The sequence below is a fragment of the Cryptococcus depauperatus genome, chromosome 8 (assembly GCF_001720195.1).
Source record: "Cryptococcus depauperatus CBS 7841 chromosome 8, complete sequence".
Lineage (NCBI taxonomy): Eukaryota > Fungi > Basidiomycota > Tremellomycetes > Tremellales > Cryptococcaceae > Cryptococcus > Cryptococcus depauperatus.
In genome coordinates, this window is record NC_089475.1 from 819,788 (window position 1) to 844,494 (window position 24,707).

Sequence of the window (24,707 nt, forward strand, 5' to 3'; positions counted from 1 at the left end):
TCGTCGGATACTCCAAGAGCTAGAGGCCGCCAATCGAAATTGTCCCAATCTGAAATTGATTCGGTAGCCTCTTTAATCCAACGTAACAAGGCAAAAGATGCTGTAGAACTAACAAAGATGGCCAACACCATAACCGGCAACAACGCATCTGTAAATACAATAAGACGGTGCCTGAAAAACGCTGGGTTTAAAAACGTAACGAAGAAAAAAAAGCCACTCCTCAAATCACAACACAGGCGTGCAAGAATGGAGTTTGCAGAACAGCACAAAGACTGGACTGTGGATGACTGGAAACGGGTCATATGGTCAGACGAGACCAAGATCAATCGCCTAGGCCCAGATGGGAACAATCGGGTGTGGATTAGTAGTGGATCGAGCTTAGATGAGAAATCGGTGATTGGAACAATGAAGTTTGGTGGTGGAAGTGTCATGATTTGGGGATGTATGACGTGGTACGGTGTGGGCTATGCAGCCAAGATTGAAGGAAAGATGGATGCGGACCTCTATTGCGCAATATTGGAAGACGAACTACAACAAACCATCGAATACTATGCCCTCAACCGCTCCAAGATCATTTTTCAACAAGACAACGATCCCAAACATACGAGCAGAAAAGCTAGCGAGTGGCTTCAAAATTGCAACATGAGTACTTTGCGGTGGCCCGCTCAGTCTCCCGACCTCAACCCCATCGAGCACTTATGGCATTACCTCAAAAAAGAGCTCAAAAGGGAGAAAAATGAGCCCAAAGGCATGTTAGAACTTTGGGAGAGGATTGAAAAGGTTTGGGATGAGATACCGGTCTCAGTCTGCCAGAGCCTTATAGAGAGTATGCCACGGAGGATACAGGCGGTTCTTCGTGCCAAGGGAGGCTATATAAAGTATTAAAAACATGAATTTATGTTCTCAAAAAAAAGTGCCAAAATGTTTCAATGTTGCCTCTGTTTTCAAAGCCGCATAGCTCAGCGATAGAGACAGTCTATGACGTCATTGAAGATGCGTTGTAGAGCTAAGGAGTAGTCGTACCTTGCATCGTGATTCGATAGCTACCGCTGCAATCGTTCGGAAGTTATTGGTGATCCAATCCAAAATAAGAAAACATTGAAACATTTTGGCGCCCACTGTATATACCGTAAGTGTGCAGGGTCGTAACACTAGGCAGTGATGGATGTATAATATGATACATCCATCCTCGGAAATAGATGATTACTTAGCAGTCATTATTCGAGTAGCCTTAAGAAAGGTAACAGGTATTTGTGTTATAACCCTATGCCGGAGACCTTGAATACGGAGCAGGAGGACGGTGGCAATTGGCTTACAGGCGTGGCTGCAAGGTAGTAGTGGAAACTCGTGCGAGAGTCGAGGTTAAGTTGACTTGGATAGTATTCAGAGTGTTGAATGTGTGATAACTGATAAGGTTTATTGGTATAACATACGATAATAGATCCTCGAAGAAGATCGCACAATCCATGAAGGTTTCCCATACGTCTATTTACTGCACAATAATTAAATAAAAGATCAAAACGGATCAGAACGAAAAGACAATAGAAGAAGGCCAAAAGGCGAACCTGTCAGGAGTTCGGTTGTTCTTGAGCTTGGTCTGGGAGTCCTTGGGACGAGTGGGAGTATCTAGGAGTATCTATCTCAAATAGATGAAGACAGCTATCAAGATTCATTCCTTGGGGAACTATGAACCACAATCCCTTCCTTATATCTTGTTTGCTCTACGTCCTTCAGCCAGGTTCTAGTTGAACCGACTATACCATTCCTCTGCATACACAGTATCCTGTCTTCTTATATCCGCACCTTGTGCATGATCCTGACAGGACCTCACCAAGGTTGCAGCCCTGCCCTAAACAATACGTGATAATAGAACAGCGAGTGCAGGGTCGTAACAAAGCCTGGTTACACTCCAGAAAGGGATAGAATAACCTGAATTGTTCTGGGTGTTGAGTTTATATTAGACGTGGAAGAACAGGATCATGATACCTGTCATCGTCATTGTCGTAATTGATTGTATGTTGAGAGTATGTGGTGAGATAGTCGTCGCAGTTTAATACTTCTCTCAAGTTTTCACTATTGGTTGCCTGTAGATTAGTGATATTGATGCTGGTGTAGGACAAGGCGAGACAGGAGTTTTGAGAAAGAACGAAAATATCGCAAGAATACTTGTTCTACATAATCATCAGTTAATTGATTGTTTCGATACCTATCAAAAGTCGATTATTGACATTTTGTAGTCGGTCAATGGTAAAATATGTCTCTTAACAAGATACTTGAACTCTATTCCAAAACATCTGCTGGAATAGTGACTGATCTCCCCAAAGAAAAAGTTTGTAATTGTCGATTAGTCACCATAGATTAAACACCCTACAAAATTTCCAGTGATGCATCTATGTTAAAGGTGTGCGTAAATCATTTAACAAAGATTAGCAACCAGACGACAAAAGACGTATTGTACGATGGTTCGAGTCGAAGCAAGCTAAGAGAGATTCTGAAACAGAGGCAATTCGAGATTCAACAAATGCAGTGGTGCTATAAAAGTATGCAATGAGTCTGCTGGCCGAATTTTAGCTGCTAAATGGACATCCCAGTCGGAAATTATCATTTTACCCTCTCCTCTTGACAAAAGTCTGAGAAATGCTTCATCAGCGTCTAAAAATTCGGTTAGATAACAAATTCGCTATTACTTACTTCCAGATCTTCTCTTGTTGCCACAGCAAGAACCCAATTTCGTTCAGCATCTGTCACTGCAGAGAGGAAGAAATGTTGGTGATATACAAGAAAATCAAGCAAATATGGGCTTACCCAATGCGAAGCTGACATCTCTAGTCTCAAAAAAGGACTCTAGTTCCTCCAAAGAAGTTAAAGGAGTTATTGTAACGTATGACGGTGAACGTTTTGAGAGTGTGAAGTGAGTCATGTAATTTGCTGTAGGACATGAAATTAGCGTTGATGATAATTGTAAAACTGTATTGTTGCAGCTCACACACTGACTCATTTTGCTTGACGGTGTCATTCCCAATTTTGGCCTTCAACAAGGGTATATCTAGATAGCCAATTGGTTTCCGCTTGTAATTGAGAATACTTTGAGGACCATAAGATGATGCGAAATATGGCATTCTATAACTCACGGCAAATGATCAAATTCCTTCTCATATGCTGCCTCTAGGGCTGAGATAACTGGAGCATCTTGGGGTAAGCAGAAAGCTGGGGGTAGTTGAAGATCCTGGTAGGATAGTTAGAATGGTAGCTGTGAAAGATAGAAAATTTGCACCTCGATACAGGCTCCTCGATAATTCTTCAATGTGGGTTTTGGCGTCGTCTCTTTGTCAGACATATTACCGCTGATAATATTTACTTGGTTGTTAAAATAATTATTTAAAGTAAAAAGACAAATTCGCTTGATTGGTGGCGGTTTTAGAGCCACGACTGTTTTGATATTAACCATTAATTAATTTTATATCCTTTTTTAAATTGAAAAAATTCTTCCGCTCAACTGTCTCTGAACAACATGCATCAAGTCGTTAAAAACATAAACTAGTTTGATATGATCATGCTGGAACAGCGATGGAATTGCACGATGCATAAGAATAGCTGTATAGAGGCGTTGTACTTGTTTTGATTCAGATGAAATCTGTCCAATTCTCTCCTATGTTTGGAGAGTTATAATCCGCATGGACCGGATGTGGTTGAAGGAACATCGCCTGGACGTGATAAGACCCACTCAAATCCTTGCTTTCCTATACCAGCGTTACTCTTGAATCTGTCCAGGCTTACTTGTTCAAGTCTTCTTGCAACAAGCTTTGTAGGAAAGCTCGATACTAGTAAAGCTCGTTGTCGGAAAAGTGTAGATTCATTGTCATGAGGAGAATATGTGATGAGTTCTAGACATGAACTAAATGTCATTTAGCTCATTGCCTATGTTAACAAAGACCAATAGCTTGGCATACACGTATTGTGCAAGGTTGAGATTGATAGACATCGAAGTTGCCAGAGTTTTTGAAGGGTCTATGAATATAACTTCGCGGACATAAGCAATAGCAGGGAGTTTGAAAAGCTATTTTGGTAGATGAGCCTAATAATGTGACAATTACATGAGCATAAGAACGGTCCTCACCTTGGTCACCCATCTTGGGGCACCTTGTGACACTCCAATCAATCTCTCAGAACGCACAATCCCTGTCTTTGTGTCTATTGACCGATCTATAGTATCTACCGAATAGACGTGTGTAGCAAAAGGGTTAGGATATTTACTATGAAGACGGCTCAAGGTATGTGTCACTGGAAAGCTTCAAGCAATGTTAGCAAAAGTTAAAAAGTTAAAAACCAATGAAATCACTCATAGACAACATCATTCTCAAATAGCTTCATCTTGAATAGTACATTATGAGCGATTAATGTATTTTTCAAGAATTACGTGGTTTAAGATTTTTTTCTTTTGAAAGAAATGCTCTCACTGACATCTTCCGCCACTCTATCCGTTCCTGATATTACCTCCACCAAGTAAATCAAAGACTACAAAAAATTACTCTTTTATCACATACTTTTGTGCCAGCAGCCATGCTCAGACAACCAGGAACTCAGATCAAGTAGGTTACAGGGCTTTGGATTACCATGGGCTGTCTATTGACTTGGGATATAACAAGGCTTACCAATGTAAGCATTGTCCGTATGAAGAAAGGAGGAAAGCGATTTGAGGTATGCCAAAATCATAATAAAGCTCTAGCCATGAGTTCTTTCTGATACAGGTCAGATTGCTTGTTATCAGAACAAAGTTTCTGAGTTTCGTTCGGGAATGTAAATATCGGTTGACATTGGTTTGTGTAAGATTATCCACTCTGACTGAGGACAGAGAAAACGACCTTTCAGAAGTCCTTCAGATCGAACAGGTTTTCACAAATGTACCGAAGGGCCTTGTAGCAAAGAAAGAGGAATGGACAAAATGCTTTGGGACCGATGACATGAGCAGAGTGATTGAGGAGGTAAGCCTAATTCTGAACATGCCACGCTTGACCTAGTAAATCTAATAATTAACCATTGCTCAGATTTTAAGAAAAGGAGAACTGCAAATTAACAATTTAGAGAGAACTCAGCATCTGTCCGCTCTCTCACGCGAAATTGCGACCATTATTACCGAGATGACTGTAGACCCCAACACATCACGAAAACATACTGTAGGAATGGTTGAGAAAGCAATGTCGGAAGTGGGATTCAGCGTTCGAGCCGATAAGCCAGCCAAGGCACAAGCTTTAGAGCTGATCAAAAAGCTCAGTGAAGGAAACATACTTTCGGTCAGAAGAATCAGGATGAGAATAAGGCTCACAATGCCTAGCAAGGACGCAAAAAGATGCAAAGAAAAAATTGTGGTAGAAGTCGAAGAGATCGAAGAGGAAGAAATGGGAACTGAGTGGGAGGCGGTAAGTCGTATTGGCTGTGGTTATTATCTAGACTAATTTCTGTACCTACAGATTGCACAGATCAATCCTAGCAATTTCAAAACACTTACAGATATAATCAATAACGAGACCAAGGGCAAAGGCAGAATTGAATCTTTGGGAAGTGCAAGCAGTTGATAAGACAGTCTGTACGAAGTCTATGACTAAGACTAGGGAAGATGTCGCAAATATGGAAAGAAAAGATACATCTTCACCTAGTTTACATACTTGAATATTATGCCTCAAAATTTGGATTATATTTACCACTTATCCATGAATGCATCAACACAGACTGTTCATCTGTATGAATGCTTGTATGTATACTGATTCCTATGGGTACCACACTAATCCGTTCCCTTGACATTGAAAAATACTTTCCACCATGGCCTTTTGATGCCCTTTTCTGCATTGAAAATGGCATTTCGAGCTCGAGTGTAATAAAATTCATCGTTGGGAGGTGTTAAAAGCTCTTTGGGTAGGGGATACTGGGAGATGTAATTAATAATTTCTTAACTTATCTCTTTATGTAGCCAAGAAAAGCCCACATCCTGCATTGCTGATCCATTTTTCAACCTGGTTACAGAATCTTTGAACTGTTCTAATTTCAGAATATCCCGATGCTGCCGATTTGCCTCTCGCAATGAATTCAGTGTAGGTGATTCTAAACTTTCTCGTGAGGACGATGATACAGACTGAGAATCCAATATACGGTCAAGAATAGAGATCCAAGCATCGGAGAGTTGTGCTGTTCCAGAAAGAGGGGAGCGAGGGAAGGTTTGGATGAGCGATTTGAGGTAAACGATACGACTAGCAAATGATGGAGCCATTATGATGCGTATATTGGTGCTGTGAATGAATACTAATTGTAGCGGCCAGAATAAATTAAAAAGCAAAGGGAGAATGGAAAGGAAATAATAATAATAATAATAATAATAATAATAATCCCGTTTTCTTTATCATTTGCATCCAGATTTTTTAAACATTATCGGCAACAACAGAACATGACATTATCTATAGCTGATATTATTCAGAGAGGCATAGCGCTGACTGCTATTGGTCTGACAGTATGTTGAAGGTTTGCTCAGGCTCACGACTTACAACGGCTCTTAGGTCTATGGGGGTGTTTTAACAGCACATGGGATAGGCTATCGGGCCATGAAAGCGCGAGGAGTGAGTTGAACTATTTACAACTCAATACCTATACCGCATCTATTAACATTCTAACTATCAGTACTTGAAGGACTCGCCAGAAGTTTGTCATGCAATGTAAGGGATACATCGCTACCGCTAATTTCGCCGTGTTTAGAAACAAAAGTCAATGTATTTTCAGCCACCTACCTAGTCAAAAGACCTAAGAATGCACCACTCCTTTCTGACAAATTCATCGTCCTTCTCGACAAATCTGGAGCTTTTCTGGACCCATTGCATCAACTATGTGTGCTCCTTCTGTATAAATGACTGTACCAGCAATTCCTTTGACACATACTTCCAAAGCTATCAAAGGAGTCACAGTCTCCAAAGGAAAGGAGAATAACTAATATGAACGACACTGGCCTGCTTTCTTTGTTCAGCAACGGCACTCGGCACTCTCCACCTAGATTCTTTTTGATCTTTCCTCACATCCATATATTCTCTTCGGCGCCGTTCTTATTGACATCAAGTCTGTAGTATCTGATTTTGGTATACAAAACAGACATAGATGTCTACCACTATAGACGATAATGACAGCAACATTGCCTGGTATGGATCTTGGTAGGTTCATTCAGAGTGTTTTGAATTTGAACGTTCGCTCATGTTGCCTGTAATGGTAGGGGAACGAAACATACCGGTATGGGCCTCTTGCAGTTTTCCAGTGATGACATCGCTCACGAAAACCAAAATAGATGATTCTTATACTGCAAATTATTACCAGAGCGTGCGTTTTTTTCTCATTCTTACCCAAGGTTCAAGTACTGATGAGATTTTAACAGACTTTGTTAGTTCCTCATAGCCTATCTTTGTATATTGTGTGTTGGCTAATTAATCGTTAGTCATACATCGACAAACACTGTGAGTTTGAGCGGAATAGGAAAGCGGCAGGCTCGTGGAGTTGTTCAGGATGAAGTCATGTTAATGGTTTAGGGTGATTACTGCACAATATCATGGTATGGAACCGATATCACCGTATATGGAGCAAGAAGACCAAAGTGTGTTTTCCACTCTTGTCCTGTTATCTGCCCGTTGCCAGGATGCTGATGTTTAAATAGCCATGTTAGGTTTTCGGATCATCATTTCACATTCGATTACTGATCATACAATACTATCGTAGGGGATATATGGCATCTCGATTGATTCGGGTGACATTCAATACTTTTCAGGATACTCTAAAGATTCGACATTTCAGCAAGCTCTATACGCCACAAGCGGGCTAAAAGAAGGAGATCATGTTTTGAAAATCAGTAACGAAAACGCAAGAAATACGGCCCAGTATCCCGATTATGTCTGGCTTGATGTTGATTCTGTCGCAGTGATAGGAAAATTGTATGTAGCGTACAATCGTTCAAATATGAAACTGACAGGATGAAAGAACAAACGCTGCTTCTATCGGAACTGGTAACAGCAATACGGTTTCTTCACAACTATCTACTAGCTCTACTTCAGATACTTCAGCTTCTGCTTCTCTCACTTCTAACCTCTCAACAAACTCTGCAAATACAACATCTGCTGTTGCTTCATCGCCATCAATTACTAAGAGCTCATCACCGGCGTCTTCTTTCACTACATCTGCAACATCAAAAACAGCGCAGACAGGTTCGGCATCACAAATGAGCAATGGGTCTTCTTTGACTATGACGCAATGGTTTAATCCCAGTACAGCCGGAGTACCTTCAACCCAGGTTACAGAATCCAGCTTAGGTGTGACATCTGGTACCACTGCAGAAAGCAATGAGCCAAATAACCATAAGTGAGTATTTATATGATATTGAAACTGAGATGGTTGTCTAACGAACGGATCATATAGGACAACCACCATCGCGGTATCTGTAACTGTGATCGTAATCGCATTTGTTGTCATCCTCACCATAGCTGGTCTTTGGTTCTGGAGGCGAAGAAGGAGACGATATGAGGAAGAGGAAGATGAACAGGGTATGTCGACTTTCTTATGTACATTGCAAATACTGGTGGGCATTAACAGGTCACAGATTATATTGCACCTGCATGGAGATGATGGTGTTTGGCCATTAGTATCACTTGCCAGGCATGGAATAATGATTATTTAATTTTTATAGTGCTTCTTCGTCCAATGGTTATATGTTTTAGTTTTTTTTAATATCAAAGTCACTTGCCGATGCTGTTCATATGTGCATGTCCTTTCTTGATACAGTCTTTGTCGTGAATTGTAGTGTGGATAGGTGCCGTAAAAATGCCCAAAACCTTGGTAATGGCCAAGATCGCTATGGCAAGCTTAAAAGATACATTGCACTAACATAAGCTTGTTACAAGTTGAATCGCTTCTTGCAATAATCATACAAAGTGGCCTTTTGAGATTAAGTTTCATACATGGTACCCTATGTTTATGTTTCTTCAACATGATCAGCGACCGCAGCAGCGGCAGCGAGCTTAGCCTCTTTTTTCGCTTTGGCGTTTGCTTTTAATTTTTCAAACTATCAGGTTGTTAGGCAAGGATGACTGTCTAAGTGAGGAATTGCCTACCCTATCCTTGTATTTTTCGATATGACTCTTCTGTTTTTCTGATTCTGACGTCAATGATGCAACTTCTTGTTCTAGCTCCTTGACTTTTTTCTTCAAAGCTGAAGACATCAACATAAACGGCTTCACCTAAAGCAAAGAGGTATTCACCTGCATTTTCTGCTAGCAAACAATCTCTGTCTCCAGCTGTCGGTCCTATCATACTTCCCTCAGGCCTAGGAATTCTTCCGTTTATTACAGATCCAGCAAGCAATTGACTCTTCCAAGCTTCTTGCTTTTGTCTCGCTCGTCCTGCTTCTTTCCTAATCTCTGCCATAGCTATCATGAATTTTTTGTCTCTCTCAGCCAATTGAGCTTTCAAGACTGCATTTTCTTGTTCAAGGGAGTAGGTATGGGAGGCAAGTGAGTCGAGTGATGCACGGAAAGATAGGTTTTCTAATGCCAATTCTTCAGATGTTTTGGGCTGAGGCCCACTATATAGTCGTTAGAAATGGCGCGGAATACAATAACAAAAATTGCTTACGCATGCCGTCTTACACTGCCATCGTTCTTAGAGCTACCAAGATCTTTTTTTTCTTTTGGAACTATGTAGAAGGATCCTGATGGTGAAGGTGCCTCATCACTTGCCTTCCCTTTTCTATTTATGCTCTTTTTTTGGTTTTCTTGAGCTCTGACCTGCTCAAACCTTGCCATGGGCATCTCTGAATTATCTAGCGGGGCACTGGCGAAAGCGACAGGGTTAGATATGTCTTCTAGCATATTATCTAACCTAGCCCAAAACCGACTGAATGGATCGAGGGTATCTGGTGGAGCACCAAAGTGGATATATGATTCTTCTGCAGCTTCCGAAGAAGAAGAGGAGGAATGTAGAGGTGATAATTCAGCAAAAGGGTTCAGCTGTGAGGTTTGAGCGCGTGCATTTAAGGACGGTGACCGGTAGGCAAAAGGCAAAACCCCATGAGCTGGCGGTTGACCTAAAGCTGTTATCATGCTTTGTTTGAATTTCCAAGAGTCATTTCCAGATACTCACCTTGTTTGGGTCTCAGGCCAGAACCTTGCGCTTGTTCATAAGGTGAAGCCTTGGAAACTGTTAGAGATGAGCTTTCTAAGAGGTGACCTCTTGGTATCCGACCTTCATTCAACTTCTTTTCCGGTGTCGCCAAAGAGCCAGCATCATTCCCTGGGCTTGCGTTAATCCTCCTCTCCAAATCTCTAGCCAGCTTGCGATGTTGAGCTGTCAACAATCGAAGCGTTCCCTTTGTACTATCATCCTCTCCTATTTCATTGGTGGAAGCTTCAAAGAGGTTTGCTGCTGACTCATACGCATGCAAAGCCTGCTTGAGATTGTCTACAGATGGCCGATCATGTTCTAGTAGTTGATTCGCCTTAGCTGATAGAGCATGCGCTCTTTGAAGAGGATTAGACGATATTTGAGACATTTCTTGATTGAGCCATACTTGATAGACAGCACTGCTTGACTCTTCTCGGTCGATGATTTATTGAGAATGTAGACTTTATGAAATTGATCTTAATGCATCTATCAACTCTTTGCATTTCACATTTAAAGATCCCGGCAATAGCAAAAGTCAAAGAACCAATCCAATCTAATTACGTCACCATTTAAGAATACCAATAGTTGTGCAATTCATTTTCTCAAAACAGCTCATTAAATTGAATGGAAAACTACAAGCCAAATTCTGGTCAGGATAGTATTGACTTTTTCCGTTAACCGTCTCCAATTGTAATATGGCTCTTGACCAGACACTGAAGCCAATTCCAATGAGAGGAGTCTGTTGGCCAAATAGTGATTGAATGGTATTTGGTTTGTTTTTCATGCCTTTTTTCTCGCATGATACATGTAGTTGCAGGCCTCCCCTACCTCTTTCTTCCAACTCCTTTCTTCGCCATCCCACAATTTCCAAGCTCCCTTGAGCGGATTGTAGACAATACCTCTTGTCTCTCCAACCTCATCTTGCCGTATGTCGCTGCCATCATCGTTCTTATGCCATGTGTCAAAACCGCCCATATCAGAGTAAACAAATCTTCTGAGCTCATGTGGTTTCACAAACTTATGGTAGGTATGAGTGCCTGGCGTGACAAGACGAAGAACATCTTCAGCCATTGTGATGGTAAGAAGTTGTGAGAGAGGCGAGCGATTGATGGTGGAAAGAATAAGGTGGCCTCCGGGCTATACACGGTGTTATCACAGTCCAATCATTGGCTATGCGAGAAGGAGCGCACCTTAACCATCTCCCCTAGACATTTCATAAACTCTCCCGGTTCGTCTACATGCTCCAAAACCTCCATGGAGCAAACTATGTCAAACATTTCACCTGCATCTCTCAGCGCTTCGGCAGTACCGTGCCGGTATATCAGCTCTCTTTGATTCATTTTCTGAACCAACATGGGATCCTGTCTAGCATGAGCAGTAGCAATCCCAATATTACTCTCACTCGCATCGACGCCGACCACGTTGCCTCCTAATCTTGCTAAACATTCCGACAAAAGCCCACCTCCACAACCAACATCAAGGCATCTCATACCAGCCAACCAATCCCCATTTCCCTTTGTTTCTTCCATTTGGGCATCAAGATGACGTGTCTCAAACGACCATTCTTCATCTGCTGTAGGTGCAAGGGTAACTTTGTGGCGGATATACTCTACTCTTGTAGGGTTCATGCGGTGCAATAGAGCAAATTCTCCTGTTTCTGACCACCAATGGGAAGAGAGATTGGAAAAATGAGAGATCTCTGACGCATTGATTGTACTAAATGACGATGGCAAGGTAGCTGCACTTGTCTGAGACGAAGAGATGTCTCGAATGTGTATATTTTTAGCGATACATATGTTCTGGATTGGCCATTTCGAAATGAAGTGAGAGCGTAGAGAGATGACTGATTTTAGCATTTATATTTGTTTGAGCTGAAAAGAAAAGAGCTGAAATAGGAGTTTGTCAAATCCACTTAGTCTTTTTTTTCAGGCTTTTTTCCCGTATTTGTTTTTTTCTTGTTTTTTATACTTTATTCCTTCATTTTCTCATTTTAATATAATCCATCACCTAGATTCTTCCATCGCAGACCAAAATGACAGCACCTCCAACATCCCAGTCAGAGTTACACCTTCTATGCGTATCTGCTGTCGTGCGAGATCTTATCAATACCTACAATTCTTCAAGCTCAACTCCAAATATTAACAGCATTAGGGCAAAATATGCAAAAAAATATGGACTCAAAGCGGTTCCTCGTTTGACAGATGTTCTTGCTGCTGTTCCCGACGAATGGAAAGACAGACTAAGAATATGGCTGAGAGCAAAGCCCGTCAGAACTGCCAGTGGCGTTGCAGTTGTCGCAGTTATGTGCAAGCCTCATCGATGTCCTCATGTTGCCATGACTGGAAACATTTGCGTGTATGTACATTTTTGCACCGCGACCAAGAAATCTTCTCATGCCATTATAGCTACTGCCCTGGAGGCCCAGACTCTGATTTTGAATATTCGACCCAATCCTACACAGGCTATGAAGTCAGTTGTTAGTATTAGCCTTTAAATCTTTTTAACACTTCATAGCCAACGTCCATGCGGGCTATTCGCGCTCGGTATGATCCGTATGAGCAAGCTCGCGGCCGAATCAATCAGCTACGTGATTTGGGACACAGCGTAGATAAGGTGGAAATTATGTCTGTTAGACAATCGCTTGGCCCTGATCAGCATACTGACGCATGTATAGTTTAATGGGAGGAACATTTATGTCCATGCCTGAAGGTTATAGACACAAGTTCATTGCGGGGCTGCATAATGCGTTGAGCGGACATACAGGAGACGATGTAGACGAGGCAGTCAGGTTCTCGGAACAGAGCAAGATCAAATGTGTCGGCATCACTATCGAGACTCGTCCGGATTATTGTCTAAAACCTCATTTGAGTCAAATGTTGCGATATGGTTGCACTCGTCTAGAGATTGGTGTTCAATCAGTTCATGAAGTAAGTACTTATAGTTGTGGTCTCTGTAAGTGAACTAATGGGAGTATCAAGGACGTCGCACGAGACACAAATCGAGGCCACACAGTGCGTGCTGTCAGTGAATCTTTTCACATGTCTAAGGATGCAGGCTACAAGATCGTTGCGCACATGATGCCTGATCTACCTAATTGCGGTGTTGAACGAGATATTTGGCAGTTTCAAGAATTCTTCGAAAATCCCGCTTTCCGTTCAGATGGTCTGAAGCTATACCCTACCCTTGTCATACGTGGTACTGGTCTTTATGAGCTTTGGAGGACCGGAAGATACAAGAATTATCCTCCCAACTCTCTCGTGGACATTGTCGCCAGAATCATGGCCCTCGTTCCTCCTTGGACCAGGGTTTATCGTGTCCAGCGAGATATCCCCATGCCGTTAGTCTCCTCTGGTGTTGAGAATGGCAATCTACGAGAACTTGCCCTTGCTCGTATGAAAGACTTTGGTGCAGAATGTAGGGATGTTCGATATCGTGAGGTTGGCCTGCACGAGATTCATCATCGAGTACGACCACAAGACATCGAGTTAATTCGACGAGACTATGCCGCAAATGGGGGCTGGGAAACTTTTTTGTCTTATGAAGATCCTCAATCGGATATTTTGGTGGGACTTTTGAGGTTGAGGAAATGTTCAGAGGAAGGAACCTTCAGAAAGGAGTTAGTAGGGATGAAGGGTGGATCTAGTTTAGTAAGAGAGCTCGTAAGTCTATCAGCTTCACCCTTTTGCAATGATGACACCTTTTGCAGCACGTTTACGGGACAGCTGCCCCTGTACACTCTCGTGACCCCAAAAAGTTTCAGCACCAAGGTATAGGTACTCTTCTCATGGAGGAAGCTGAACGTATTGCAAGAGAAGAACACGGAAGTGGACGTATCGCGGTCATTTCTGGAGTTGGAACACGAGACTATTACAGGCGTTTAGGTTATCATCTGGATGGTCCTTACATGGTCAAGGATTTACTGTATGATGATTAAGCTGCGGCAGTCAAAAGATTCTGGTAGTATAGCATCATGCACCAGTGATTCACTATAAAGATAATTTAACTCGCAAGACATTCATTATGACTTTTGTAATCAGTGTATATCTACAATTTATCCAAATAGTAGAATTCAACTACTACTTGATATTTTTAAACGACTGGTTCTACTAGATACTTGCCCGTCGTGGTGCTTTTCCTAATTTCGTCGAATTTCCAATTGCCTTCAATTTCACCAGAAACAATATCTATGCCTAACCCACTAATGAGCTTGCCTTCTACTGCCCAGGCTGCTTGTATGCCAATAGGAGACATTGAATCTTCTCCCTCAGTCAGGAATTTCGCAATTATCTTCCCATCGGATGGCAACTCATCGAGTTTCCACTGTATTCTTCTCGTCAATGGAGACCACACTCCACCAGTTGGCTTAGCCTGCACGTTGACCACCGAAGGTCCGGGCGCAAAAGATGCAGCGAAATTGACGTTGGACAGGGAAGAAATAGTAGATGACGAATTCAGATGGTAATGCAGTATCATCCGCGTTTCACCTGACTTGCATTGGAAAGCAGGATCAAGGATAAGAGGAAGGTGCGCAAACTCCTTGCCCGGCTGGACATGGACAACATATTTAAAAAGTAGTATACCTCTTCCACCTGGAGCACCTTTGGTTGTTGCAGCTGCCAACATTTCAGCATTCAAAAAATATTCGCCCGGTTTGTCGGGAACCTGCGCAAGATATGCTGGATTAGGTGCAATCTTTTCCAGGCGTTCAAATGCCGAAAGACAGATGTGGATTGGTCCCGTTAACGAAGCTGTTTCAACAGGGCGCAAAGATAGATGGATTTCACCTGCGATCTGAAATTTCGCTATCTCTTTGTTACGGAAAATGACGTTAATGTGTTCACTCATGTTTGCACGCAGTCCCGGGTGATCAGAAGAAGAGGATACTATTGGGGGCGTCATCGCTGCTGCAGTGCCAGGGGAGTCAAACGGATTATTGGAAGACACAGAAGAAAGAGATGTACGGCGTACAAGAGGGGACTGAGAAGGAACATCAAAGCTTGACTGGGTGTTGAAGCGAGTAGATTTAGGAGACTCCACAAGTTGCTCTTCGGGTTCTGCAAACTTAGGTGAAGCAAATGCAGCCAATCCTGCCGTAGCGCCAGCACCAGCAATGGTACCTTCGTCTGTGCTTCCCGCAAACATCGTATTTCTGACATCCCTTCTGCCTCGAGCAATGGTAGATCTTCTTGAAGGCTGAGAAGGCGGAAGTTGCAACGTTTTTTGCATTTTAGCTAAAGCTGCCTGACGCTCTTCTTCGCTCTCTTGAATTGGCTGTGGTGCGAGTGAAAGGTTCAATCGAGGCTGCTGGTTTTGCAATGTAGGAGAGATAGTGTCTTCTTGTGAGGCATCAGAAGTTGAAGAAGTTGCTTGTCCCATTTTTGACACATTTGTAGAATTTGCAGTAGCAGTGGGGGAATCCATGTCTGAAGAAACGGGAATATTGAGATTCGGATCCTCCCAAGGACCTCGATGACGATCAGCAGGAGCGACAGAAAAGCCTTCTTCGTCAACATGCGGTGCCTGGTCAATTAGCGTTTGACTGGCCACGCAAAAACTTACATGTGACATGTCTGGCACTCTTGGTGGTTCTTCTCCAATGACCCCGAAGTTTTCTCGTGTCCCACTCCTTGTAGATGCTGCGTTACTTCCGCTTCTGTTTCTGGCGCTCATGGTCTTTGTTCTACCTAGCATTGACTTGAAACCGCTAGCGAAAGACGAGCCCGGAGCGCTAGTGTTTGCGGTGGCTGATGTACCATTGACTCGGGGAGTGGATGCACGTGGAGAAAAATCGTGAGTGGCAGATGATGTGGCCATAGATAAACGACGATTAGATCGTGCTAAGAAGTCAGCTCTGGCATAGAAGGGGAACACCCACGAGTTGAAGCAGAGCTCTCTGGAATGCGGGGGGGAGGAACCTTGCTGGCACTACCAGCACCCATTCCACCTCCACCGAGTTTCTGTCCGACATTTAAAATCTCATCTTGAACTTCCCAAGAAAGCAAACTAGAGATAATAGATTCGGATCTACTGCTGTCTCTGTTGGCAATATCACCTTTCACTGTACCCCACCTAACAGTGATCTCTTTGAGAGCCTTGAGCCTCTCTTCATCTAGCCTCTGATAGGTAGTGTAAACAGAGGGTGAGAGGGACGAGAGAGTAGTTGTTAGTTGGTTGAGGTCGCTCTGAAGGGTTTCGATTTTGCTAGGTTTGGACTTTGCAGAAGCTTTTTCTAATTTGGCGGATGTTTTCTCATAGTCTCGAAGTGCTTTGTCAAGAGAAGCGTCCTGTTCCGCAATTCTCCTCCAAGCAACAACATTGGTAGGCAAATCTCTGAGTGGTTGCTCAAAATCAGCTCTAAGCATAGCAGCCAACGTCGAGTGTGTGGTAGATGTCTGCATAGTATTATTTTAGCGTTGTTTTGAGTGAAAGGACGGAGACGACCAACCTCTGTAATCTCGGAGACGACGCTGTCCCATATACGTGCCTCTGCACTGTTTCTTGGCCAATCGTTACCATTCTTGAGACCGGACAGAGTACCAGCGTCAGCACTTCGTGCTAATTTTGCGAGATTGTCCGCATAGTGGGCCTCTATCTGTGCTCGCTGCTTGTAAACTTCGGCGAGACCAACCAGGTGGGCTGAAGAGGTTACCAGTCTCTTTTGAAGGTTTGCGAGCAGTGGCCGTGGTGGTGCTGCAAGGAAGTTGTTGATCCATGCATCAGCCGGTAGAGAGTCAGACATTGCGGAATAAGAAAAAAAAAGAATTAAAAGGTACTATCTAGCAATTATAAGTATGAATAAACTCGCAATAATTATTAAATTAGTAATTAAGCCATTTCCCTATGACGTAGCCCATTTTATTAACATACATTGTTTAAATACATTTTCTTTTTATCATTGTCTCTATAAGCTTCCGCCATGAAGGTATTCTCCATTTCTCTTCTGTCAGTCACAGCGGCGACTCCTGCAGTCGCTACCTCTCTTGCGACTGCCCAGGACCTCAGTAGTTTTAGTTTTTACCAGCGAAGCAGCGTGGGCGAGTTTATGGCGTTTTTCACAAAGGTAGGTCAATTATAATATGTCGAATCAAACTAACACAATATACAGACGGTTGCAGAGAGAACCCCTCCTAACCAGCCTTCATCTGTCGAAGAGAACAATTACAAGGCTCATGTTTTTAGATCTTCTGGTCGGACGCCAAATGGCCCAGGCCTTGCGGGTTTGTCTATCAGCCATATAATTTGATTGGCATATTAACCTCTCCTAAAGCGGTCATGGTCACTGACCTCGAGTACCCCCTTCGACCAGCCTTCTCTCTTCTCACAAAGATTATAGAAGAACATACCGGACTCCTTGCCGGCCTACCCAATCCTCAGGCCGCACCATCTTTGGCTTCTGCATCTGCTAACGCTTTCGGTGGTAATCCTTCTCAAAACGCTGCTGGTGGTCTTCCTCCAGCTCAAAAGGGAAAATTGGAGGGAACTTTGGCAAATTATCTTACAAAATACCAAGATCCCAAACAGGCAGACACCATCATGAAGGTGCAAAAGGAATTGGATGAGACAAAGTTTGTTCTTGTAAGTGTCATATCAAGTAACTCAAATGATATCTATAACTCCGTCTTTTTACAGCACAAGACAATTGAATCGGTTCTTGAGCGAGGAGAAAAACTTGACAATCTTGTTGAGCGTTCTAATGCTCTTTCAACTCAATCCAAGATGTTTTACAAGACTGCTAAGAAGGTGAATATACCGTTTATTTTCGTTTGGGATTGAAACTGACTACAGCTTAGCAAAATGCATGTTGTATCATCATGTAATGAGATGGTTGATACGTATATCAATTGGTTTCGCTTCATGACGTAGTAATAATCCTTTAACGATGTACCTCTGCTCTTATAGGGCCCGTCTTTCAGCTGCTTTCCACTTCAAAACAACGCCTCATTGCATTTGTTCACGCTCCTTGACTCTTACCAGCTAGTGCTGGCTGGCTCTGTACATCTTGTGTTCTGCAGCCAGAACCTACCACACTTACTGAATTGTAACTATAGCTCAATTGCAGCAATATTGAAAGCTTATATATGATCAAGTTAGGAAATATTACTGCCAAATTTGAATTGGCAAGTACTAATGACGATACTTTGAAAGCTATTTTATGAAAGTGCATCTGAATTTAAAAAATAAAATTATTACATTGATATTAGAAAAGCCCCCCAAAACAGATTATGTCAACTCCTGGCAACTTTAAGGCGTCACATTTAACTTTTTCTTTTATAGTTGTACATCTTTGCCTATCAATTGAAATCAAGAATCCTCCAATGTCATCGGCAAACATCTTTGTCGTCAGCGATGACAATTCTGATGATGAACTTTGTTTTCTAGGAGCTTCGCAACCTCTTAGTCAACGTTCATGGCCTGCCATCACAACGGCAAGGTATGCATGAACCTGATCAACCCGACCAGTCCGAGTCATGCAATTGATAAAGCATATTTAGTAACTCTCAAGCTATTGTAGTTGATTCAGACTCCGAAATCAGTATTAAAAGTGATAATGGTGAAGATCAGGATTTAATCAGTCTTCTTGCTGCGTCCACTGGCAAGACGCCGCCTAGGAAGAGCACTTTTACAAGTAGGCGTGCAGTTAGTGTGGATGCCATTGGTTCTGGATCAACCACAAGAAGCATATTTGGGGCATCAATAGCTAGTGGAAAGACATCACAGGGGAGAAGCACGATATATCCAAATGATAATGGAAAAAGTAAAAGCAGGGTTTTTAGCAAAAGTCATTCCATGAATGAGGAAAATATGGCTTTCAAAGTACAGCTTTCTCTTGCAACATGGTTACTGTACTGAAAGTTATTAGTCAAATCTGTTTGACCTTTCTGAAGAACCTGTGCAGCCATTCTCAATGTCAAAACAAATTAGCAAGAAGCGAACTTCCGGTGATGATATTACCACAAGAAAACGGCCAAATTCTGATGAAGATGTGCGCAAAAGTTGACGTTTATGCTAGACTTCTATCTAACCATTGCATAGAGTCGATCAAGTCGAGAAATAGCAGTAATGAGGGCACAAGAGAAGCACAAAGTTGCTCTTAAATTCAAGGAGAATGAAACAAAATATTTAAACACAGCAGAAGTGAATGCCAAACATGATTACCGCTGAATTATGTTGACTTGTATTAGGCTTCAAGACAAGTGGAAAAGTTTTCAAGAAGAGAATTACAGAAAGTAAATAAGGCGAGTTTAAGATGATAACTTATCGCGGTATCGCATATTGATCTATTTCAGCTTCGAGTATCTAAAAAGGATACTGTGCATGAAGTGCAGGTCGTCATGTCTTCTGATATGGAAAATTCATCGTCTCCTATTGCTGATGCTCTCCCTCAAATTCGTGAACGATTACAGGAAAATCAATCTTCAATCCATTTTCTTCCTGAATCTGAATCTCCCGTACCAGGTGTGATTCGCTTCAAGCGATTTTTGCAAGCTCGATGGGATGATAACTCTAAACAATTTATACCTCTTGACGAACCCAAGTGGGAATGGGAAACAACAGTGGTTGTCCTTGTTACTGCTGAGAAGCTTGTAAATATGATCGCCTGTGGAGAGAACATGCTCACTCAGTGGATCTCGGATACTCGTCGACTTCTTGGCCTGTTCCGCACTGATCAGGTGATTGTTATGATCAAAGATCTTCGTGGATATTATTCCAGATCCTGTTTATCAGCTAGAAAGAACAGAATAAATACCACCAAGGCTAGTCTTGGGTGCAACAGAGTCGAGTTACAGACTATCAACAACAGACACCCATCGAAACCAACAGAGGAAACAATTGAGGCAGAGATAATTAAACTGCAAGTCAGCGAGCGATGTTTTATTGTGTATGTGGAGAAGACAGATGACGTCGAAAACTGGGTCTTCAACATCGCAGCTGATATCGCTATCCGACCCGTAAATTTGCGTTTGAAGTAGCTGTTTGACACTGATTTTCTCGTAGTATAAGCTTTTGTCCAAGTCTCATCTCAGTTTTGCACCAGCTGACGGCCAAAAGAAAGCTCTTCAACCAACTTCAGTTTTAGAACTGATGCTTCAAGAAATTCAAGGAATCACGCCTTCGGCTGCCGCGGGCATCGCCGAAGTATACCCAACCTTCAAGAAATTAATGGAGGCATATGAGAGAGAGGAGCAAAAAGGCGGATCCAAGGGGGCAGTAATGATGCTGGAGTGTTGTGAGGTGAAAAATACGAAAGATGGACGTAATAGTGGACGAAAACTGAACAAAGTATGCATCACTGTGCTTCAACAAAAAATGTCTTGCTGATGTCACCTCAGGCCCTTTCAAAACGAGTCTATGATGCATTTCGAGGTACTGATAACCTTTCGCTTACATAGTCTCGTTAAGCAAAATATATTTTTCGGTATCATATGTATATTCTAATATGATTACGGGAAGACGATCGTATGTACCATACATGTTCAATCTATCCACCTACATCATGACAGCTCGCCTTTCAATTTATGTGATTTTTTCTTAGTTTTAGCAGGACTATCATCCTCAGTCTTCTTACGCTTCTCGTTCTTGTTGGATTCGTAGTTTGCAGGAAGGGATGCCGATGAATCCACTTCCATTTCTTGTTCTAATAATTTTTTGCTAGTCACTTCAGGACCTGGAGTATCAAACCCGTAGGCATGATTTCTAAATTTAAGCAAACTTGTAGGTTGGAGACGCTTGACGGTGGTAACCGCACTGGTAAAGGATACATCTGTTGTCAGAGATGTTGAAATGTATTCTCTTTGTCGTTCGTCAACTTGAGAATTGAAATCAAGATCCGGAGCTAGCAGAAGTCGGCGCTTTATGGCCATTGGAGCTATCATCAAGTCGGATAAACACCACGCGAGGCCCCAAGATGACTGACTGACCGACGTAAAGCTTGCCATGAGCCTTGACTCTAGGGACCAGTAGTCTAATTCCACTCATCTCCTCTCCTCCTTCAACAGCAAGCTCCTCTACCTTCGCATCACTGCCCTTAGCTAAAGAATTGACAAGCCCCTGCTCATCAAGCCCTTCCTCATCTGTAGATTGTTTAGAAGACTCCCCAGCTGTACGAAGTGTATACGATTGAGATTTCGTTTTGAGGTAACCTGTCAAAGGCTGATCCTTGTCTGGCATGGGAATGGATAAAGAAGAAAGCTTGGTGGGTTTAAGACTTTTGGGGGCTCGGATAGCCCATAATTCAACCCCTTGTCTGGCAGCGAGAGCATCCCATTCAAATTGCGATTTGACAAAATCTGTCTTAACTTTTAATTCAGTCATCCCCACCGGTGGCCTGTATTTGCTAATTGGACCTTAGAATCCGTCTATTACTTCTACTAGAACGTAACTTACTCATAACTTCCTGTAGGTGCAAGAGATTTGGTACGTTCTTTGGTATTCCTTTTTGGTTGAATATTCTCTAAGTTTTGTTCACTATCCTCGCTCTCACTTGGATCGTTGCTACTGTCGTCCTCGCTTTGTGATCCAGCGGCAGACTCGTTATCTGAACCCGAGACATTCTCTGATAGCACATCCTCTTCCATTTTAATCGCTTTAGAAGCGTTCTTCAATCGTTTCTCTGGTCCTAATATACTTGCTGATGCCATTTTTTTTTCTACAATTGCTGTAAGCTATCAAAATAGTCCAGCTGAAATTTCAAAAGTCTTGAGGTGGAGGGCGGCGGTCGCCGCTTTAGGTTGTCGCGTCGCGTAGAAACGGATAGATGATATTCTAGTTATATTTACATACAAATATAAGGAAACCATGGAACAAAAACCGACAAAGATACATTTAGATGCAGCAGAGGAGCTGGAACTCCCGCTCACACCGAGCTCAGCAGGAGGAGAAATTTTTGAAGACATAGCAGTCGATGATATCCTGCCAAAAAGTCCTTCAGTCAAAAAAGAACCATTCAAAAAAGCCCCAAGCAAAGTCAAGACAGCTGCAGCCATGTTTGAGAACTCTAGTACTTCAACTGTTGCCGCAATTAGTTCACAGAGACTTGGGTTGTCGCCACCATTATCGTACAGATCGGTGCCAGTCGGACAAGGAAACAGTCCACAAAAGTCTCTTGTGAAGTTACCTGTGTCTCCTTCCGGCAAAAGCTTCCTGTCAAGCTCTCCCAAGCCCAAGTCTAGCCCTCTAATAGCTTCAGATTTGGCACTTCTACCGCCATTGCTGCAAACACCATCGAAGAACCCTCCAACAACTTCTATAGGTACTGAACGCTTCTCGGAAATTCCACTTGCAGATTCCAATCCTAGTACCCCTGTGGCATCGTTGACAGATTCTGAAGAAAACCGGAGAGTATTGGGAGCATCTTTAATCCCAACAAATTTAGACAAGACCCCACCTATATCCACCATTGGCGATGCTGCTTCTCCCATAAAGGAGAACAAGTCATTCTTCTCATCTGCACTTGGGCTGGTCCATGCTAACAGCCAAGCGACTCCTATCGAGGCAGTCGCGAATCCTTCGTCATCGCCAAGCAGCCAATCACAACATCAGTCTGAGGAACAGAGTCCTAATGCTAATTCATTGAACAATGGAGGCTGGCGCTCGACAATGAGTCAGTTTCTCACTCGCACAACCTCAAGTAACTCTGTGTCATCGCATGCCCCTACTCCCCTTCCCCTACTTCCAAGTGCTAACTCTTCTCATTCCACGCCTTCTTTAACCCCCACTTCAACATTACTTCTTCATCGAGAAGATGCCACCCCTTCAAGGGACCGAAGGCTCAGCAAGGACCTGAACTTAAGCAAGAATGGACAGGAAAGTTTTGAACGAGTACGAAGCGAAATGGACAGCGCGGCTAGAGAGATGAGGCGAGAGAGAGAGGGGAAAAGGACACCATTATCTGCAAATGGTTCATTTGGGGGGAATCGGCAAGCGGTTGAGACTATTGAAGAGGAGGATGAAGATGAGGTTGACTGGACCTTTTGGGGGTCAGTCGTCCAATCATTCGAAGAGATAGCAATCGCCCGTCCAAAAGAGCTCTCCAAAGCTATTCAACAAGGAATACCGCCTGTAATACGTGGAGCTATATGGCAACTCATGGCGTCTTCCAAATCAACCACTATGGAAGAAAATTATAAAGCACTGCTCAAGTTGTCCTCACCGCATGAGAAATCAATCACAAAAGACCTCAATAGGACATTTCCGAATCATAAGTATTTTAAGGAAGGAGGTGGAGTAGGTCAGGAAAGCTTGTTCATGGTTGTCAAAGCATATAGCATGTTGGTTTACTGTTTTCTTCTTTTTACATGAAGCTTAATATTGACTTGAATATTAGATATGATCAAGAGGTTGGATATACTCAAGGTCTGACATTCATTGTGGCTGCTTTACTTTTAAATGTGTGTTTTCACTGTACATTCTTTTTTATGGCTTACGTGTGCCCAGATGCCAGATGAAGAGGCTTTCTGCGTTCTTGTCCGTCTTATGGACACCTACAACCTTCGCTCCCATTATACGGCTGAAATGCATGGTCTCCAGCTCCGTTTATTCCAGTTTGACAGACTCGTTGAAGAAATCTTACCTTTACTCCACACCCACCTTGTGAGAAAGGGTGTCAAGAGTAGTATGTATGCAAGCCAGTGGTTCATGACCCTCTTTAGCTATCGGTGTGTATCTTCATAATCCAAACAGCGATGAAGTGTTTATCTTAAATGACAGATTCCCTTTATCTTTGGTCTACCGCGTTTTAGATATTGTTTTTGCGGAAGGGATAGAAGCTGTATTCCGATTTTCTCTAGCCCTTTTGAAGAAATCAGAGGCCAAACTAGTCACTCTGGAATTCGAGCAAATTTTAGCTTACTTGCAAGCAGATTTGTTTGAGGTATACCGGGCGTCATCCAAGAGTGATGAACATGCAGAAGAGTCCTGGAAGGCGAACGACTTTGTCTGTGATGCTTTTGAGATCCGAATGTTAGTCTGCTTTCTGTTTTCAACGGCTGGCAAGAACTGACATGTCACTAGTACTCCGCTTATGTTAGATGCATATGCCTCTGAGTGGGAAGAGCAACTTCGTAACGAAACTCGGCATGCGGCACAAATTGATCAATTGAGAAATGTCAATAGAAATCTAAGCGGACAAGTCAAGCAGCTTGAGTCATCCTTGGCTGCCATGTGAGTAATTTTGATTGACACCCTTTGAAAGCACCCTGATCCGATTTGGATAGGAATCAAGAGCATGTTGAACTAGTGAGGCAGTTGGTCATGTCCAAAATTGAAAAAGAAGAAGCAGAAAACGAACTTGTCCGATACAAATTGTTGTATGCCCCTAACCTTTGCGTTGGTCACTATGGAGCTGAGTTTATATCACAGATATGCCGAGCTCGCTCACGCTCAACAAGACGCCCTTTCTGTCCATTCTCGACTTTCTGCAGGATCGATGTCAGGTAATCAGCAAACTTCTGAGATATCGAACAAAATTTTGTGAATCAGAACTCCTACTTAGCACATCGAGCCACATCATTATAATACACCATACAACTTTT

The 24,707-nt window shown here is 42.6% G+C and overlaps 14 protein-coding genes across 14 annotated transcripts; 6 read left to right on the forward strand and 8 right to left on the reverse strand.

Moving 5' to 3' along the window:
* Positions 1 to 2,606: 2,606 nt before the first annotated feature.
* On the reverse strand, positions 2,607 to 3,337 carry L203_106235 (uncharacterized protein; the record flags this gene model as incomplete). Its single annotated transcript, XM_066215592.1, has 6 exons — positions 2,607 to 2,630; positions 2,692 to 2,747; positions 2,806 to 2,928; positions 2,987 to 3,084; positions 3,132 to 3,226; positions 3,275 to 3,337. 6 exons carry the CDS (start codon positions 3,335 to 3,337, stop codon positions 2,607 to 2,609), a joined length of 459 nt encoding a protein of 152 aa, XP_066071689.1.
* Positions 3,338 to 3,663: 326 nt separating this feature from the next.
* Positions 3,664 to 4,371, reverse strand: L203_106236 (uncharacterized protein; the record flags this gene model as incomplete). The annotated part of the gene is made up of 4 exons (XM_066215593.1): positions 3,664 to 3,895; positions 3,951 to 4,057; positions 4,118 to 4,289; positions 4,340 to 4,371. 4 exons carry the CDS (start codon positions 4,369 to 4,371, stop codon positions 3,664 to 3,666), a joined length of 543 nt encoding a protein of 180 aa, XP_066071690.1.
* A 189-nt stretch (positions 4,372 to 4,560) lies between these two features.
* On the forward strand, positions 4,561 to 5,573 carry L203_106237 (SBDS family rRNA metabolism protein; the record flags this gene model as incomplete). Its single annotated transcript, XM_066215594.1, has 6 exons — positions 4,561 to 4,589; positions 4,647 to 4,698; positions 4,754 to 4,797; positions 4,853 to 4,982; positions 5,046 to 5,417; positions 5,469 to 5,573. The coding sequence occupies 6 exons, from the start codon at positions 4,561 to 4,563 to the stop codon at positions 5,571 to 5,573; spliced, it is 732 nt and encodes a 243-aa protein (XP_066071691.1).
* Positions 5,574 to 5,779: 206 nt separating this feature from the next.
* L203_106238 (uncharacterized protein) lies at positions 5,780 to 6,262 on the reverse strand (the record flags this gene model as incomplete). The annotated part of the gene is made up of 2 exons (XM_066215595.1): positions 5,780 to 5,920; positions 5,981 to 6,262. The coding sequence occupies 2 exons, from the start codon at positions 6,260 to 6,262 to the stop codon at positions 5,780 to 5,782; spliced, it is 423 nt and encodes a 140-aa protein (XP_066071692.1).
* Positions 6,263 to 7,134: 872 nt separating this feature from the next.
* L203_106239 (uncharacterized protein) lies at positions 7,135 to 8,643 on the forward strand (the record flags this gene model as incomplete). The annotated part of the gene is made up of 9 exons (XM_066215596.1): positions 7,135 to 7,187; positions 7,247 to 7,263; positions 7,319 to 7,414; positions 7,466 to 7,484; positions 7,557 to 7,621; positions 7,793 to 7,955; positions 8,002 to 8,379; positions 8,437 to 8,561; positions 8,618 to 8,643. 9 exons carry the CDS (start codon positions 7,135 to 7,137, stop codon positions 8,641 to 8,643), a joined length of 942 nt encoding a protein of 313 aa, XP_066071693.1.
* Positions 8,644 to 8,989: 346 nt separating this feature from the next.
* Positions 8,990 to 10,564, reverse strand: L203_106240 (uncharacterized protein; the record flags this gene model as incomplete). Its single annotated transcript, XM_066215597.1, has 5 exons — positions 8,990 to 9,079; positions 9,129 to 9,226; positions 9,276 to 9,598; positions 9,649 to 10,099; positions 10,156 to 10,564. The coding sequence occupies 5 exons, from the start codon at positions 10,562 to 10,564 to the stop codon at positions 8,990 to 8,992; spliced, it is 1,371 nt and encodes a 456-aa protein (XP_066071694.1).
* Positions 10,565 to 10,956: 392 nt separating this feature from the next.
* L203_106241 (3-demethylubiquinone-9 3-O-methyltransferase) lies at positions 10,957 to 12,032 on the reverse strand (the record flags this gene model as incomplete). Its single annotated transcript, XM_066215598.1, has 2 exons — positions 10,957 to 11,313; positions 11,367 to 12,032. 2 exons carry the CDS (start codon positions 12,030 to 12,032, stop codon positions 10,957 to 10,959), a joined length of 1,023 nt encoding a protein of 340 aa, XP_066071695.1.
* A 176-nt stretch (positions 12,033 to 12,208) lies between these two features.
* L203_106242 (elongator complex protein 3) lies at positions 12,209 to 14,110 on the forward strand (the record flags this gene model as incomplete). The annotated part of the gene is made up of 6 exons (XM_066215599.1): positions 12,209 to 12,531; positions 12,582 to 12,645; positions 12,691 to 12,800; positions 12,851 to 13,103; positions 13,155 to 13,835; positions 13,883 to 14,110. 6 exons carry the CDS (start codon positions 12,209 to 12,211, stop codon positions 14,108 to 14,110), a joined length of 1,659 nt encoding a protein of 552 aa, XP_066071696.1.
* A 155-nt stretch (positions 14,111 to 14,265) lies between these two features.
* L203_106243 (uncharacterized protein) lies at positions 14,266 to 15,990 on the reverse strand (the record flags this gene model as incomplete). The annotated part of the gene is made up of 1 exon (XM_066215600.1): positions 14,266 to 15,990. One exon carries the CDS (start codon positions 15,988 to 15,990, stop codon positions 14,266 to 14,268), a length of 1,725 nt encoding a protein of 574 aa, XP_066071697.1.
* A 23-nt stretch (positions 15,991 to 16,013) lies between these two features.
* L203_106244 (uncharacterized protein) lies at positions 16,014 to 16,915 on the reverse strand (the record flags this gene model as incomplete). The annotated part of the gene is made up of 2 exons (XM_066215601.1): positions 16,014 to 16,568; positions 16,622 to 16,915. 2 exons carry the CDS (start codon positions 16,913 to 16,915, stop codon positions 16,014 to 16,016), a joined length of 849 nt encoding a protein of 282 aa, XP_066071698.1.
* A 177-nt stretch (positions 16,916 to 17,092) lies between these two features.
* On the forward strand, positions 17,093 to 17,993 carry L203_106245 (uncharacterized protein; the record flags this gene model as incomplete). Its single annotated transcript, XM_066215602.1, has 5 exons — positions 17,093 to 17,236; positions 17,282 to 17,393; positions 17,444 to 17,751; positions 17,806 to 17,916; positions 17,967 to 17,993. The coding sequence occupies 5 exons, from the start codon at positions 17,093 to 17,095 to the stop codon at positions 17,991 to 17,993; spliced, it is 702 nt and encodes a 233-aa protein (XP_066071699.1).
* Positions 17,994 to 18,491: 498 nt separating this feature from the next.
* Positions 18,492 to 20,567, forward strand: L203_106246 (uncharacterized protein; the record flags this gene model as incomplete). Its single annotated transcript, XM_066215603.1, has 8 exons — positions 18,492 to 18,607; positions 18,669 to 18,990; positions 19,037 to 19,159; positions 19,210 to 19,311; positions 19,359 to 19,412; positions 19,464 to 20,126; positions 20,173 to 20,457; positions 20,508 to 20,567. The coding sequence occupies 8 exons, from the start codon at positions 18,492 to 18,494 to the stop codon at positions 20,565 to 20,567; spliced, it is 1,725 nt and encodes a 574-aa protein (XP_066071700.1).
* A 102-nt stretch (positions 20,568 to 20,669) lies between these two features.
* L203_106247 (uncharacterized protein) lies at positions 20,670 to 21,815 on the reverse strand (the record flags this gene model as incomplete). The annotated part of the gene is made up of 3 exons (XM_066215604.1): positions 20,670 to 21,043; positions 21,096 to 21,511; positions 21,562 to 21,815. The coding sequence occupies 3 exons, from the start codon at positions 21,813 to 21,815 to the stop codon at positions 20,670 to 20,672; spliced, it is 1,044 nt and encodes a 347-aa protein (XP_066071701.1).
* A 157-nt stretch (positions 21,816 to 21,972) lies between these two features.
* L203_106248 (uncharacterized protein) lies at positions 21,973 to 24,649 on the forward strand (the record flags this gene model as incomplete). The annotated part of the gene is made up of 7 exons (XM_066215605.1): positions 21,973 to 23,444; positions 23,501 to 23,564; positions 23,611 to 23,831; positions 23,884 to 24,135; positions 24,187 to 24,336; positions 24,390 to 24,482; positions 24,535 to 24,649. The coding sequence occupies 7 exons, from the start codon at positions 21,973 to 21,975 to the stop codon at positions 24,647 to 24,649; spliced, it is 2,367 nt and encodes a 788-aa protein (XP_066071702.1).
* Positions 24,650 to 24,707: the final 58 nt, after the last annotated feature.